The sequence below is a fragment of the Corvus brachyrhynchos genome, unplaced genomic scaffold (genome assembly GCF_000691975.1).
Source record: "Corvus brachyrhynchos isolate BGI_N302 unplaced genomic scaffold, ASM69197v1 scaffold83, whole genome shotgun sequence".
Taxonomy (NCBI): Eukaryota; Metazoa; Chordata; class Aves; order Passeriformes; family Corvidae; genus Corvus; species Corvus brachyrhynchos.
Genome location: NW_008238464.1, coordinates 2,155,982 through 2,171,633, shown reverse-complemented (window position 1 = coordinate 2,171,633; position 15,652 = coordinate 2,155,982). Strand labels below are relative to the sequence as shown.

Genomic DNA, 15,652 nt, shown 5'->3' with positions numbered 1-15,652 from the left:
ATGCTCCCTTCCTTTTCTGCATTGGGCTGTCTTGCTAAGCTGAATCAAAAAATAAACTCTTCTTTAAAAAAATCATGGGTTTTGCTGATCTGTCTCCCCAAGCAGTCAGCCAGCCAGTGCTATTCTCAGCACAGTCAGGAGGCTGGGAATGTGTACACAGGGGTGAAGAAGTGAAGCCTCCTTTTGATAGCAGTCAGTGGTTACATTGCCTCAGCCTTAACACTGGTTAAAAATATGACTGAATGGGCAAAAAGTAAAAAGTGAAATCTACTGCTGTGTTTTACAACACACATACGTATTAAAGTTTTTTCTTTTAGGTTATAGAAAGTATTTTTCTAAACTGTAGCAAAAATAACTAGTGTTTCAATCTTTTCTCTTTCAAACAGGAAGTGCCAACTTTATATGGCTCACATCTGACAACATGCACCACCAGTGGCTGCTGCTAGCTGCATGCTTTTGGGTGATATTCATGTTCATGGTTGCTAGCAAGTTTATCACACTGACTTTTAAAGACCCAGATGGTAAGTTCAGCTTTAATGTTTAATGTGAAACAGAAAATTGAATAGTGCTTCACACAAATACTCTTTTCTATGAAAAGTAGTTCTTGGCATGTTACTACTTCTTCAGTAGGACTGAGAACAGAACAACTAAATTTCTAGAAGTGACAGTGCTGATATTCAGCTCCTTCTTTCCTTGCTAGAAGTCTGCAAGTCTAATGTCATGGTGGGGGTTTTGATGGTTAAGAACAGGAGGGATCATGTTTGACAGTACTGTTTTGGTAGGTCTGCTTTTTCAAATACATTTAGTGTCAGTATCTTGATTTACTAGGGGTAGGAGTTCTGCAAAAACAACAGAGTACTATTACCTGTTTAAAGTTAAAAGAGACTCAGAAGATATTGAAGAGTTCATTTCACATGATACTAGTTTCTGTCTCCTTGTGACTGCTTGTCTTGTGGCAGAGGTATTATGTAAAACTTGTGGAAAGTTTTATTTCATTTGCAATGCACTTTGCCTAGCCGCCTCTGCCCTGCTTCTTGCATTCAGTTTTATCACCTGCTGTTTGACTTGTAAACAGCTTACAGGCTTTTGCTTAGCTTAAGTAGCTGAGATGTTATTAAGATGATGAAGAATTTAAGCCATTTGATGACACCACCTAGCATTTTAGTTTTCTGTCTGCTGGGGAGCTGCTCTTACAAAGCCATCCTACTCAGAGTTTTGGGTGAAGGTGATGATATGACTTACAGTCTTAAGAGGTCTGTGTTTCTGAATCTTCCTAAGATACGCAAAAAAAAAGTAACTTTTGAAGCACTGATACTAGGTGCCATATTTTTCAATAACTTGATAAGGGGTAAGTACATTAGGTGTACCTTTATAAATAGTACGCATCTATGTGGAGATTTATTCAGCAAATCTTGCAGAGGAGAACTGTAGACTAACTTAGCTTTCCTTGGATCCGGCTGTTCTGTCCTGGTACATCTGCAAATCAGCTAGTCTTACGTTAGGTAGTTATATCTTCCAGTATTTCACTCTATGCCAACTCGTTTCCCAGCTCAGGTGTTCTTTGAGTGGTTCTTTTCATCAGAATTTGTCAGGAAAATTAAAATGTAGTTAAAAAAAATAATTACTACAGCATACCCTCTGCATTTACTTGCTTTTTTTTATCTTGGCTTGCCAAGTTTTTTCTCTTTTTTATTTTTTTCTATGCTGACTCTTCCACTCCTTTTAAATAGCTCTCTAACCAGATGATATATAAGTTCTTAAGCTTGTCCTGCAAAGGCATGACTGTGGTTAAGTGTATATATGTGTTGGAGTGTTTGTACTAGAACTAATGAAGGGAAATACTTTGAATATACCAACAGAATTTTGGAGAAAGTCCAAACAGGATGGTAAATCCTGGAGAAGCTCTTCTAGACTTAATAAAATATGACTTGTCAGAAATTCTTCTTATTTGGATGTGTCTTCTTAGCAGATAGAATAAAACCAGCAGATGCTCAATGAATCAATGTTCTTTTGTTTAAGCCTTTTACTAATGTCCTGGGTGCATGAACAGTAGGAACTTCTTAAGGAGCAAGTTTCTGTAGCATCTACAGGCATGCTTTTACACAATGATAGTGAAAAACAGTTTAGCTGAATCGGATTACTTGTATTTTCCAGAAGAATACCATGAAGTAAGTCTGCGCACAGCAGTAATTACAGTGCTTGAACGCTTACATTGCTTTCAGTTTTAACTTGCTTTTCCATGCGTGCCCTTTGTTAAAATCCAGTGTAGGCAGAGTACTCCCTGAAGAAAAGGACGTAGGCAGTACACACATTTTCTCAACCATAAAGCGGTAAGCCCCTGTGGATGCAGATGAAGAAACATTATTCATAGAAGAATCTGTGTGAAGGGAAAAGTAATCCAATATAGATGGAAATAAATTTTCAGAGAGAAATCGTGTTCTTTTTGCTTTGTAGTTAGCGAAAGCTGCTTTAAATTATTTTTGATCTTTCTGCAATGTGTAGACTAAAGCTATAACCTTGTGTTATTTTTTGGTTTTTCTGTACCATACTAAAGGCAAAAGATGAAAAGGGTTCTTCCCTTACATGCTTTAAATTGGTCTCAAACTATTAGCTGCCCTAAAACCAATAAAAGGAACAAGAGTATGAGCAGAGTTTGTTGTTGTTGTGAGAATCTCTAAGGAAGGCCATTGGTCCAGTAACAAAGGAAGGGGGGATCTTTCTTTATTGTTGGTTATAGGTGCTTACTTAGAGTACCACAGAAATAAAAGGGTGTCTGTAACAACACTTCTTCTTGTAAGTTTAATAGTTTACAGAAGAAGAAACATTTCTACTAGTGCAAGGGGAGAGAGAAACCTGATAGATTGTTTTTTATTGAAAATATAAATCTCCTATGCACAAGTCCATATTGTTAGACCAAATTGTCTATCAATTGCGATATTTGGATTCAAGATTTCGATGTCTATCTGCACAGTTTTTAGAAAAAAACAAAACAAACAACCAAAAAAACCAAGTAAAAGATGATGGGCCTATTTCTTTGATAAAACTCAAATGAAGTTGCATCCAAAATTCCCACAGAGTACATCCTTTAAAATATTCATAGTTTGTGCCTGTCTTGTCTAGTGCCTTTCCATGTAGAAACAAATTCTAATGTTTTGTAAGCTTAATACAGAACGTAAAGTTCATGTGTTTTAGTTGTAAAGCAGAAATAGTTGCCTTCTCCTCATCTTCTGTAATGCTGTTATCTCTCTTCCTTCTTTAGGCTATGGTGCCAAGCAAGAGCCATTGATACTGACAGCTGTGACAAAAGTGGAGGAGGTACATGTGCCAGAGGAAAAACATTGGCCTGAAGAATTCCAGGTGCATACTGTTGAGATAAGGGTTATGTGTGTTAAAGAGTAGAAAAAAATAAGAGCTTAAGGAAGGGCTTCCTGATGTTAAGGTGAATTGATAGACAGGAATTACTTATTCAGACTGTTCTATTTAGATAGAGCCAACAGAATTCATTTTAACTTCACAGAGCTGGTTTGTCACGGTAACCTGCTGTCTTGTTTCATCTGAATGATTGAACTTAATGTGTTTCCATTTCTAGGAGAAAATTGTTACAGTATTCCTTTATCAAGTCAGAACAGTCATTTTTGTTAGCCTTTTTAATATAATGGCCCAGTTTTGGATTACTCAAGTTCTGTCTTGCCATAGAGATCAGGTTGTGGTTGTTGAGGGCAGGCCTGTGTCTTCTCTATTCTCTTAGATCTCTGCCCAATCTCTCTGTTTCTTTTTATCAGTGTCAATTTCTTTTTCATCTTTTGTGCTCTTTATGTGTCACATTTCAGCATTTTTCCAAAGTAGAATATAAACACAATAGTAATCAATACCAGTTGATCTTTTGGATGCATAGTTCCGTGCTTTCAGCAGATTGACACAGAAACTCTGAAAATCCTTTATACAAGTATAAATTTGAGAGCATTTGCAGAGTGGGCTAAATCCCAATTTTTTTTCTTTTTTTTTGCATTAGTATGTAAGTCATCTTATATTTAAAGTATTTTTATGATGCAGCATGGAACATAGGTTAGTTGTATAAACACGACTCTTTTTGCTTTCATTTTTCAAAAACATGAAATTTAAGTTACCCTCAAAATACTTGGGAAAAACACTTCATTCAGTGGAAGATTGGCAGATACGTGTAGTGAGTTTTAAATGCTTTCTTTACTAGTATGGAAGAGGATAATAAGGTTTCTGGATCTAAACCAATTCCCTCTTGGCTTCCTGACAGCATGAAATGTAGAATAACAACATTAATTTTGGTTGCATGCAGAAAGAATTGTTTGGACAGATAAAATAATCTGACAGACTGTTCAGATCGCATTCTGAGCAGGGGATATTGAAGAAGAGTAACAAACAGAACAAGGAGAATATTTTTTTCCTTGTGGAAGCTTGGGACAAAAATAATTCCTTTTTCATCTGTAACTTGGACGCTGTACCTAAAATCATAGAATCACAGAATGGTTTGAGTTCGAAGAGACCTTTGAAGATCATCTAGTTCCAGCTCGTCTGCCGTGGACAGGGACACCCTTCATTAGAACAGGTTGCTCAGAGCCCCATCCAACCTGGCCTTGAATATTTCTCGGCTGGACCATCTACAGCTTCTCTGGGTAACCTGTTCTAGTGCCTGACCACCCTCATAGGAAAAAATTCCTTCCTAATGCCTAAACCTATCTTTTTTCAGTTGAAAACCATTACCCCTGTCTTGTCACTACAGGCCTTCGTAAAAAGTTTCTCTGTCTTTCTTAAAAACCCCTTGTGAGCATTGAAAGGTGGCAGTGAGATTTTCCTGGAGCCTTTTCTTCTCCAGGCTGAACAGCCACAGCTGTCTCAGCCTGTCTTCGTAGGAGAGGTGCTCCATGTCAGACCATCTTCATGGCCTCCTCTGAACCTTCCCTTCACAGGTCCAGGTCTTTCCTGTGCTGAGGCCCCAGGGCTGCATGCAGCACTCCAGGTGGCAGTAGAGCAGAGTACAGGGGGAGAATCACCTCCTTTGGCCTGCGGGCCACAGTGCTTTTTTATGCAGCCCATGGTGCAGTTGGCTTTCTGGGCTGCAAGTACACACTGCCAGCACATACCAATTTTTCACTCATCAGTATCCCCAAGTCCTTGGTAGGGTTGGTCTCAATCAGTTCATCCCTTAGTCTGTATTGATATTGGGGATTGCCATTCAGTTAGTGGAAAGGTGAAAATTTGTCAGTAGAAATTTAAGCTTTCCCATCACCTCTTAATCAGAGAAGCTCCTTTTTCCTCTCACTCCACTAGTTGTGAGGCAAGAGGTGGTTTTGGTTCCCATCTAAGTCTCAGAAAATGAGACGTGTGAAACAGCTCATCCATTTTTGGGGAGAGGTATCCTGCTACTTCTTTTATTTGTCACACTGATGCTCATTGTTCACATTTTTATTCACCTGATTTTATTTCAACTTGGATAAATGGAAACAGTGAATGCCTACAGGTGCTAGCAAACAACAACGCAGAATTTTTATCCTAAATTCTTTCCCTGCCAGATGGGTCACAAAATATTCTGAGTTGGAAGGGACCCGCAAGGATCATCGAGTCCAACTCTTAACTCTGCACAGGATGTCCCCAAGAATCACACCATGGGTCAGCCCCATTTTCTCAGAGTTTAAAGCATAATTTATGTTGAAATTCCTGTCCTAACCTCTCAGAAGCTTTCTTACAGGTTGTTGGAACTCTGTGGGAGTTCCAGTATTTATCAAAGCATGTTTTATCCACACAGATAAGACACTGCTGCTGTGCAGCAGACTTAAATTATTGTATGGAAAAGCTCTTACTACTGTATACTACCATGTAATGTCTTAAGAGTTGAAACAATGTATAGCAGCAGCGCAGAAAGCAAACTGTGGGCTGCTCCTTTAATTAATACATAGCAATGTTTTAATCATGAATCTGGGAGTCATTAGGGTGCGTAGTTTGGGGATTTTTATACCTGAGAATTTGATCTGAAAACTGAAATCTTTCACTTTTGTTTTTTCTTTCTCCTCTGCATTTCATAAAGCCAACTGGAAAAGCTTTTTCAGGAAGTCTGATCCGCCAACCCCTGGTTCATATGGAAAGACTCGAGCTTCTCAGGAATGTCTGCAGAGACACTGCATTGAGAGATCTCTCTCATACTGCAGTGTCCAAGTTCGTCTTGGACCGAATATTTGTGTGTGACAAGCACAAGATCCTGTTTTGTCAGACGCCGAAAGTGGGCAACACTCAGTGGAAAAAAGTCTTGATTGTTTTAAATGGTATCTACTCTTCCATGGGTGTGTGGGTTTCTTTGAAGAGCAGGAGGAAACAGAATTGCTCTAACTGGGGCAACTAAAATGGATTCTTTCTGCATTTCTGTACACTGATACTTAATTTCAGCTTTGCATTTATCACAGTTGTTTCTAGTCCTTTCAAAATATCCCCTTAAAATGAGATCTATTCTTTCTGTAAAAATAAGTATTGTTATTTCTTGGCTCAAAAGTTATTTAAGTCATGACAGAGTCCCCATATGCATGTGGTAGGTAGGTTTCTGATCTTTGAAGGGGTGCACTAATTTACAGAATTTGAAAGTATATGACAAGGTATCGTAATTCCTAAGTAGCAATAATATGAAATTTCTGACTAAAGGCCAGTGACTTTTAACTAGAGATCTTAGCTATGAAGAAAGCCAGTTAAAACTTGGCAGGTGCTGTTGGTCTATATTGCTGAAATCTTGTGTATGTTCTATCAGTGAACCATCTTAAGAGTTACGAAGATTCTGAGGTGCTTAATGCAATAGTTTGCTCACCAAAGTTACGTTATAAAAAATGGTGAAAGAAGGAATAAAGGGATGAGTATGTTTGAAAAATAAGCAAATGAACTGTGTGCCTCAGCAAAATTTTTCTAGCAAGCAGTACTAACATTAAAAACTTTAATGTTTGTTTCATCCTTGATCTATGGATGTGAGCTAAAAATCTAGCAGAGATACACCCATACCTATGTGTGTGCATGTGTCTTAGTACCTATGAAAGTCACACTCTAAGTACTAAATATGGAGCTATATGAGGACATTAGAAGTACCTCTCTTATCAGCATTTAAAAGATAACATGCAAAGAACGCCTCAGGATGGGCAGGGATATATTGGCTGCGCCAAGTGGAGGATAACTCACATCTTAAAAGCAGGGAACTTTTCACCTTGAGTTTCCTAGTTTTATCATGTTAGATAATTATAAAAAATTGTTTCCCCATAAACACTGGTCCCTTTTGCCTTAAGCTGCCACTTAAGTGCGCTGGTGTCTGCTGGTGAAGGCTACTGCTGTGGTTGATCTAACTTTCTCCTCTTTGGGTAGTTTCAGAAGGCAGGGCTCATACTTGAGGGGGAATAATTTATGTTCAAATACCTAAGTGGTATTTGGAGATTCAGGATGGGGAAATGCAGCTGTGGCACTGTGGGGGGGGTAACTCTGCTACTGCTTGTACTGAATATGTTCTCTGAATAAATGCAAGGTATCGGTTCCTGAGGCTGTCTAATCTGACATCCGTTGTCCACATGTGAGTTACCTGTAGTACCAAAAAATACAGTTGAAAACATGAAATTGCTAAAATACAACTCCAGTCCCCACCTGTCATGCCCTGCCCCCTCCAGGAAAAAAAAATTGGAAAACTGAGCAGCTGACTGGTGTGTATTATTTGCTTCAGTTCTGGAAACGAGAAGGCTGTAGAGACTTTCACCGAACGGGCTTGTTTTGTAGCACCCTGTGCTTGTTGCAGGTTGATACTCTGAAATGATGCTGTTGTGTGAAGGCTTATGCCTAAAGCCCAAGGGGCCACATGAGATGTTTCTCAAGGTCATAAAACTTTCCTGGATCAGGATATTAAAATTAACGCAGCAGAGTTAAGTGACATTATTTTTCTTGTCAGCTTATGTGCTTGCAGAAATTAGTATCTGGAGACTTTTTGTTGTTAATTTTAGTGCCTTTTAATCTGTGGAGTATTCTCTGATTGGAATTTTTGTTTCAGCACAGCATACTTGTTAAAAAAACTTTATGGATCCTGACAGCAAAGTACTTTTGCATTGAAGCAGTTCCAAAAGCAGCTCATAGCATTTATTTTTGTTGGTGGTTGAAACTCAGCCAAAAAGCTGGTTCCTTCGTCTGAGTTAATCCTTAAAGTCTTCCTCCATTTGCATGGGCAGGCAGAGGGAAAGGGAATGGGGACACTGACATGTGAGGAGTTACAGGCTTAGACGTAATTGTTGATGAAATTTGCATAATATGCTTTTCTGAGAATTTCGGGGCCATTTGGTCTTGGACCTTGATGTCATATACCCTAAAGAATTTTAGCAGGTTTCCGCTTTGCAGTCAGAATCTCTCATAATTTAACAGTTTTAAACATAGTAACTTTAAATGGTAAAAATAAAGAAAAGAGAAAGACATAAAACTGTCAGCCAAAGGCACACATGCTTGCTTATACTCACTGCTTTTTCCCTTGAATGAATCACTTGTTCTGTCATTTTGATTTGTCTAGGAGCATTTTCTTCCATAGAAGAGATCCCAGAAAACATTGTACATGATCATGAGAAGAATGGCCTTCCACGCTTGTCCTCTTTCAGTGACTCTGAAATTAAAAAACGGTAAGTGGCCCTTCTGATGAGGGACGGCGTTGAGGTCAGCGGTGTTATGAGCAATCAAGGGTACAGCTGAAGTCTGCATCTGAAACTGAGGACAGCAGAGTTTCTGCTCCACCACTTGTATTATGGCACTATTCTGTTACCCTCACAGATGTTGCTGTGTCTGCCTTCCTACTGGCTTTGAAGGAGAACACCAGTGTAATTTGTGGTATAGTTAGCTGAGCCAACCAACTCCTTGGATATAAGGTTTCTGTAATTCAGTGCATACCTAGTTGTTAGATAGTTGACCTTCAGAACTGAAGGTTTAATTGGACAGCCCATTCCTGATGTCTTGCATGGTAAACCTTACTGCCTATGGGTAAGATTGTCGTTGCAGCAGACTTAATTACTGGGATTGAACTGGTTAGATTTAAATTGTTAGTGCTTCTTAGCCCCACAATATTTTCCATTCAGCTGAACCACTTTTGTCTTCCTGTTCAAGTGCTTCTAGTTATTTTCAGAGCCAAAAAATACTCTGCAATAGAACTTCTACATTACTTTGGCTAGATCTTTAACTGTGCCTGCTCTCATCTCTACTGGAGCCTGTGCCATATATAATCCCTGTAAGGGGTAGCAGCATGGACAGAACAGGACATAAGATGACAGTGAACATGTGTAAGCATGTGCCTGCATGGGGTTTGTGTGCATTATACCATTCTGAAGACTCAACCCCTTATACATGTGTCAGATGTCAGTAGAGCTCAGCCCAAGGTTTTTTGTTGCATGCAGTGGCACAAAGACATTTATCACAGCTCTGCCTGTAGAATTGGGGTCAGTTGATTGGATTGATACTGTGCAAAGCAAAGTATTGTCACTGTTTTCTTGAGAAAGGGGATCTGTTCTCCCTCCCTGAGTGCAGCCCTGAACACTTGTTCACCTATGAGTGTGCCCTAGTTAGGATATATGAAATTGAATGCCACTATTGCTTGGGTTGCTGCATTCTCTGCTCAGCATGGAAGCTATGCTGCAGGTGTGTAACATGAAATTACCAGAGTTTTAGGTATGGAAAGCAGGATGGTGTGGATCTGTTGATTTAGTTTGCTGACCTCTATCTAGCCCTGCCTGGCTAGGAGTAGGTCAGGAGAATCTGAAGTATGATTCAAGTGCTCTAGAGGCTGAAAAGAGTCCATCCACATCCAGTCCATCCTTATTTCAGTGAGGATTGGGCTCTCAATCTCTTTTCTTAGTTATTTATTGAAATAAACTTTGTTTTCAATTTACTCCTCCTACAGATAATCTGACTACAGAATATTACATATTATAGTATCACAGTAATACGTGAAATTTATTTGAAAACTGTGGTCACATGTTTCACTGTTGAAACATGTGGTCTCAATAGTGTTCTCAGCCATTATTGAAAACATGACAAAACATCAAATAAAATACTTTTTTTTTTTTTAACTTAAGCAGCAATTTATCTAACTGCCTGCCAGTGAAAAATGCAGCCTTCTGTATGCATTTAGCTTCAGCAATGCACTTTTCCCCATGCCCTTGTGTATTTTGCTTTTTGAGCTCGATCACATGGCATAACATATGTCTTTGACTTGGAGTTCTCTGCATCTTTTGTCTCCTGTTTATATGGATTGAGATAAACTAAACTCCTCCAGTTCGAAAAAAATGTGGAAACTGGGGTAAACTATTTCCTCTTTGTCCTGTATGCAAGAACTGCTAGTAAGAAGACAGAAATGGTATTTCTGGTCCTATTGATTATAATACTGATAGACTATGCAAGTGCTCTGAGATTCACATTGCTGTGGCTGTGTTCAGAGTTTATGTACATTTTTTAAGTATGTGCTAAACACTTTCCTTAATTCTTTAATTTTTTTTCTTCCTCTGTTTAGACTGAATTTATACTTCAAGTTTTTTATTGTTAGAGATCCATTTGAAAGACTTATTTCTGCGTTTAAAGACAAGTTTGTGCACAATCCTCGGTTTGAACCTTGGTACCGGCATGAAATTGCTCCTGGCATCATTCGTAAATACAGAAAGAATCGCACAGAGACCAAAGGGCTGCAGTTTGAGGATTTTGTGCGCTACCTGGGTGACCCGAATCACCGATGGCTGGATGTTCAGTTTGGTGACCACATCATTCACTGGGTAACATATGTGGAACTTTGTGCTCCCTGTGAAATCACATACAGTGTGATCGGACACCACGAGACCCTGGAGGACGATGCTCCATATATCTTGAAAGCAGCTGGCATAGACCACTTGGTGTCATACCCCACCATCCCACCAGGCATAACAGTGTACAACAGAACAAAAGTAGAGCGGTATTTTTCAGGAATTAGCAAGAGAGACATAAGACGCCTCTATGCACGATTTGAAGGCGATTTTAAACTCTTTGGTTATCGTGAGCCTGATTTCTTGCTTAACTGACACCTGGGATGAGATATGAAAAAGTGTCTCATGGATATATCTAAACCTGCGTGAATACCAGCTGCAACACTGACAGAGCTGAGAATGACCATTTATTTTCTAGCTTTTTGATGTTGCTCCACCTTTCAGTGAAATATTTGTCATATGAACAAGTAGGGGCTTATAGTTGTTGTTTCCTGACCACGTTTTCAGTACATGACATTGCAATTTGTTAGGAATTATGTCTCTGTTATCTGAAATACAGAATTTGACTTCTCCCCTTTTCCCTCCAAGAAAAAAGAGGGAGAACAAATGGGCTATGATCTTCCTCTCCTCCCAGACAGAAGGCCATTTTTGAAATGTTGTGAAGTATTTATAAAGATGGCGATTCCACTGTGGGTTAACCCTGACATGTGGGTAAACATGATGATTCCTGCTCATGAGAAAGTCATGTAGTCTCCCATGAGCTTTGTTAATGAGAGGCCAGTACAGGACTAGAAATTGATCAAATGCTTGACAAATATAACCATCTAGGTTCTGTCATGTGACTGCTATAATAACAATAATGCTGATCTAATCCCATTCTTGTTTGTCAAAAAATGAACCTAATTAGACAGAAGCTTTTAGAGATGTAAGAAAATGAACTGGTTCCACACCCCAGTTGTCTCTGTATTTTTGTCAAGTGTTTACTGTATTTACTACTGATGTATTGAGCCTCATAGTTCTACTTTTGATTTTCAAGAGATTATTTGACTCCTGGCTATGTAAGTTATGTGGGAATACCAGCTGCAAGCAGAGCATAGAAGAAATACAAAACTGCTAAGGAAACTTTAAGGAAAATTAATTTAAAGTATCAGTTGTATTTGTGGGAGCAATATAATAATCACAAGATGCTCTCACGCAATTTAACTTGTCTTCTAACAGTTAAGATTAATGAAGAAGTTACAAAAGCAAGATGTCATATTAAAGAGCTGCTTACTTGGGTTAACAATCCACCTTTTTCTTGTATCCAGCCTTGCTCAGTTGAGTACCTCAGAGAACAGAAAGTTTATCCCCCTCTGGAAATTCATCTCCCTACTGCTAAAGGAGAGAAGGAGACAAGATGAGTCCCTGATTTTTTCAGTGATTCATGCCATGGTATCCCAAGTCAAAAATGACCAATATTTATGTTACTGATGTGGTGGATTGGCTATTTGCCAAAAGTTTGAATGTCACCTAAATTCATGTACCCATTTTATGCATTAAAAAAAAAAAAAGAGATCTGAATTGAGTGGATGCAGCCATCATAGTTGCTTGTGCTTGTATTGTGTCTTATAAAGAGCAGTCTCTTGTCTGAGTTCACCAGCAATAAAAATCAGTGTGCTGCCACTTCATCCCACAGGCCATAGAGGAGAGATGGACCAAATATCTGAAATACAGGAATTGCTCTGTTGGCAGTGAGCATGTGAACAGTATTTTTTAAATCATAGCCCCAAAAGATTTATTTTCAGATAATGTTGCTGGCTAGAAATGCTAATGACAGCCAGTGCTATGGAATCTGCTTTTAAATCCAGCCACTGTATGTTTTTGATAGCTTTCTGTATTAACACAAGGAAGCATCTTGCATTTGTGTAAAAGGAAAGCTGTGCCAAGCTGACATGTGCTGCTACCCACAAAAAGGAAGCCCTGTTGTAGCTGGAAATGATTTCAGAAGGATCTCAACAGATGAATTGAAATAAGGGAGAATCACTAACTGGGCATCATTGGCAAGAGAATAATCCAGGGTGGCAAAGTTGGAAGGTGGGATATTTTTCAGGTTGGTTTGCTTTGATTTTTTTAGCAACAATTACAGTGCCCTAACTTGTTCTTAACCAATGATAAAAAAGATGTTAACAGCTCCAGCTTTTTCTGTGGTTTTCTTAATATGGGAACTTATCAAAATGCACTGTTAAATGCATTTTGGAGCTAATAACCTGATTGATTACCTCGCTACCAATTTAAAATGTAACAGTGAATCATGTGTAGTAAATTCAGGCCTTAAAGTTTAATAAAGTAGAATTGTTTTCCTCTGAAAGCACGAGCTATGGATCACACAGAAGGCCAATGTATGTTTTTCTTGGTAAATTACTTAATGTATTGCTTGCCTAAAAATTGCCAGGTGGAAAGTGCTGCATAAATATTAAGTAATAATAATTTTTTCTGATAGCTTTCTCTGCATTGATTTCTCTTGGGCATCTGTGAATAGAGCTATGGACTGACCTAGGCAGAGATGCATAATCCTCTCCCATGTCCATGTTCCCAGGCTTTTCAGGCTGGAATGCATGCTACCATTTCTTCAATTCAAATGCAATGTTTCTCCTTTCAGTTCCATGTTTCTGAGCTATATTTTCTTTCTAGAAGAGTGGAGGTTTTCTTTCCTTACATGGCTGAAGTAACAATGATGCAATTTTGGCATGTCTCTTGAAGAGCCTTAGATACCGTGATGGTCACTGGCAAGGTGTGGTAGGGCTCTCCTTAAATTGGTGTAGTGCAGGTAGGAGGGTCAGAGTGTGCTGTGTTAGGGAGGAGTCTCTTGCCATGCTAGTTATGATGAATTAAATGCTTGTGGTTTGTTTTAGCTTGATTGTACTCTGCACAAGGCTTTTACAAATGTAGTCTCAGTGGCATGCACAAACATAGTTTGGCTGTTCAGATGTCATTTGCATACCGCTTTCAAACTGCAGATGATACTTATGTCATATTTTTGGAACTGCTGGCCCAGATTATTCTTTCTCCTTTCTTATTATTGTTACAGCTTCAGGAAACAAATTCATGTCCTTACTTTTTACATCTCTGTCTCTTTTTGTTGTCTCTCCTCAGCAGCTTTTGAATCCTTTGGCCCATTCTAGCCACATTTTACAAAGGAAAGTCAAGGGGTAGTGAGTTGAAGTAATTTTCTTGAAAATAGGAGGAAAAACATTCCTTGTACATCAGAGTCCATGCTGTATGTGGGCTTTAGCGAAAGTAAAGACAGGGAACAGTTTTACTGTATCTGCTTGTATGGAGCTCCTAGTTTCTAATGGACTCCCTTCCCTAGTACTCCCTACAGTTTGGCCTCTTTTCCCAGCTAACAAAGACAAAAATTAAATTAAAATGTATTCCATGGGTCTGTTATCTTCATGTTCATAATAAAATTGAGCTGACTGGATTTTTTGAGATCTTGGGGGTAAGAGGGTTTGTCTTGTGAAAATGGATTCAGAATTCACTTGCTTGTGAAACAACTTTACGGTAAAACCTATCTCCTTTCCTCTTAACTTCAGCAGGCAGTGCATTGTCTGCTGTGCTTTCTGATTGCGTGCCATGAAGATGTTTTTCTGTAGTTAAAAATACATGTGCATTTTTTTTATTTTGGGCACTGTTCTGTCAAAGAAAATGTCTTGAAAATATGTATTCTTCCCCAAAAAGCGTGTTGTTTTCTGATTCATGCGCAGATGCTGCCCTGTTTGTACTGGGGTAAGGCTCCCTGCTGCTCCACGTGTCTCCATCCTCAGATTAAGGAAGCCATCAGACGGCTCTGGCTTTTGTGTAACATCACTTTTTCGTTGAGGTGTTAATAACTTTGTTGGCTGGGAAAGCAGCCTTTGATCTTATCTGTGCTCCAGAAAGCTTGCTGGGAAAAAGAGTGATTATATAGGGATTGCTTAAGCTTATTTTCTCAGATGAAAAAGGATGTCTTCTTGTCAGTGTATCTGCCTGTACCTGATACCGCTTAATTGACATCGAGAGAGAGAGGGAATGATCTTTCTGCTTAATGGCCGTGTACTGATTTATGCTAAGCCCCCATCCTATTGTTATAGCAACATGAAGGGACCTGGAAGGAGGTGTAAAGTCAACATGTGCTTATTTGAAATGTGAGGGTGTAAAGGAAACTTGACATAGGAGTTGGTTCCTGGAGATTTATCGTGTCCAATTACTTGTTACATGTCATATGCAGAGGCTGGTGTGGCCTATGCTTGAGAAGATTTATGCGAGGTAGAAAGAGGCTTGTGGGTGGTGGAAAATTCCCTTTCAGCCTAACTTAGCTGTGCGTGTTCCTGGGCTGCTGCCATGGGGAAGGTTTTAGAAGGAAATGATCCTATTAGCAGCAAAGCCTTGCAGGTGCTTGGGCTGGTGAGCAGAGTGCCTCCCTCCTGGAGGCTCTTCAGCTCACACTGATGTGTGCAGCCAGCTTTGGTGCTGCCTTGTATAAATCTCTATTTTTGTGCTTTTAATGCAATTGTGTGCAGCTGAGCTGTCAGCTTGGTTTCCTGTGTGTGGCAGTAGCCTGAGGTGACTCATCTCGCCACCAGAGCAGCTTTGAAAGGCCTGCAGCCTGTTTTGCTATGCAGCAGGAGACATTTCCCTTATGAAGAGAGCAGTATTAAGCCTGCAGCCATGCAGCTGATGACAACTGGCTGGTGTAAGCACGAAAATGGTGCTGTTTGGGTCTTCCTGCTGTAAAATCATCATTTCCCCTTTTAATCCAGGCAGGAGTGAATGGGAAAAAAAGATGTGTGTTTGCTTTGAGTCACAAAAAGGAGCTGTCCTGTTAGATATTCCAGACTGGTAAGCCCAAGCAAGACAAAGTCTGTGAGAGCAATGCTGAAAAGAGC

At 39.4% G+C, this 15,652-nt stretch overlaps 1 protein-coding gene across 1 annotated transcript; it reads left to right on the top strand.

Moving 5' to 3' along the window:
* Window positions 1-364: 364 nt before the first annotated feature.
* CHST10 (carbohydrate sulfotransferase 10) lies at window positions 365-14,218 on the top strand. The gene is made up of 5 exons (XM_008635815.2): window positions 365-521; window positions 3,260-3,357; window positions 6,059-6,293; window positions 8,543-8,648; window positions 10,526-14,218. The coding sequence occupies exons 1-5, from the start codon at window positions 422-424 to the stop codon at window positions 11,061-11,063; spliced, it is 1,077 nt and encodes a 358-aa protein (XP_008634037.1). The 5' UTR covers window positions 365-421; the 3' UTR covers window positions 11,064-14,218.
* The last annotated feature ends 1,434 nt before the right edge of the window (window positions 14,219-15,652 follow it).

Coding starts and splice junctions, on each gene's coding strand:
- CHST10 (XM_008635815.2), top strand. CDS start 422: ATGCACCACCAGTGGCTGCTGCTAGCTGCATGCTTTTGGGTGATATTC. Junction 3,358..6,058: donor ATTGGCCTGAAGAATTCCAG/GTGCATACTGTT, acceptor CATTTCATAAAG/CCAACTGGAAAAGCTTTTTC. Junction 6,294..8,542: donor AGTCTTGATTGTTTTAAATG/GTATCTACTCTT, acceptor TGATTTGTCTAG/GAGCATTTTCTTCCATAGAA.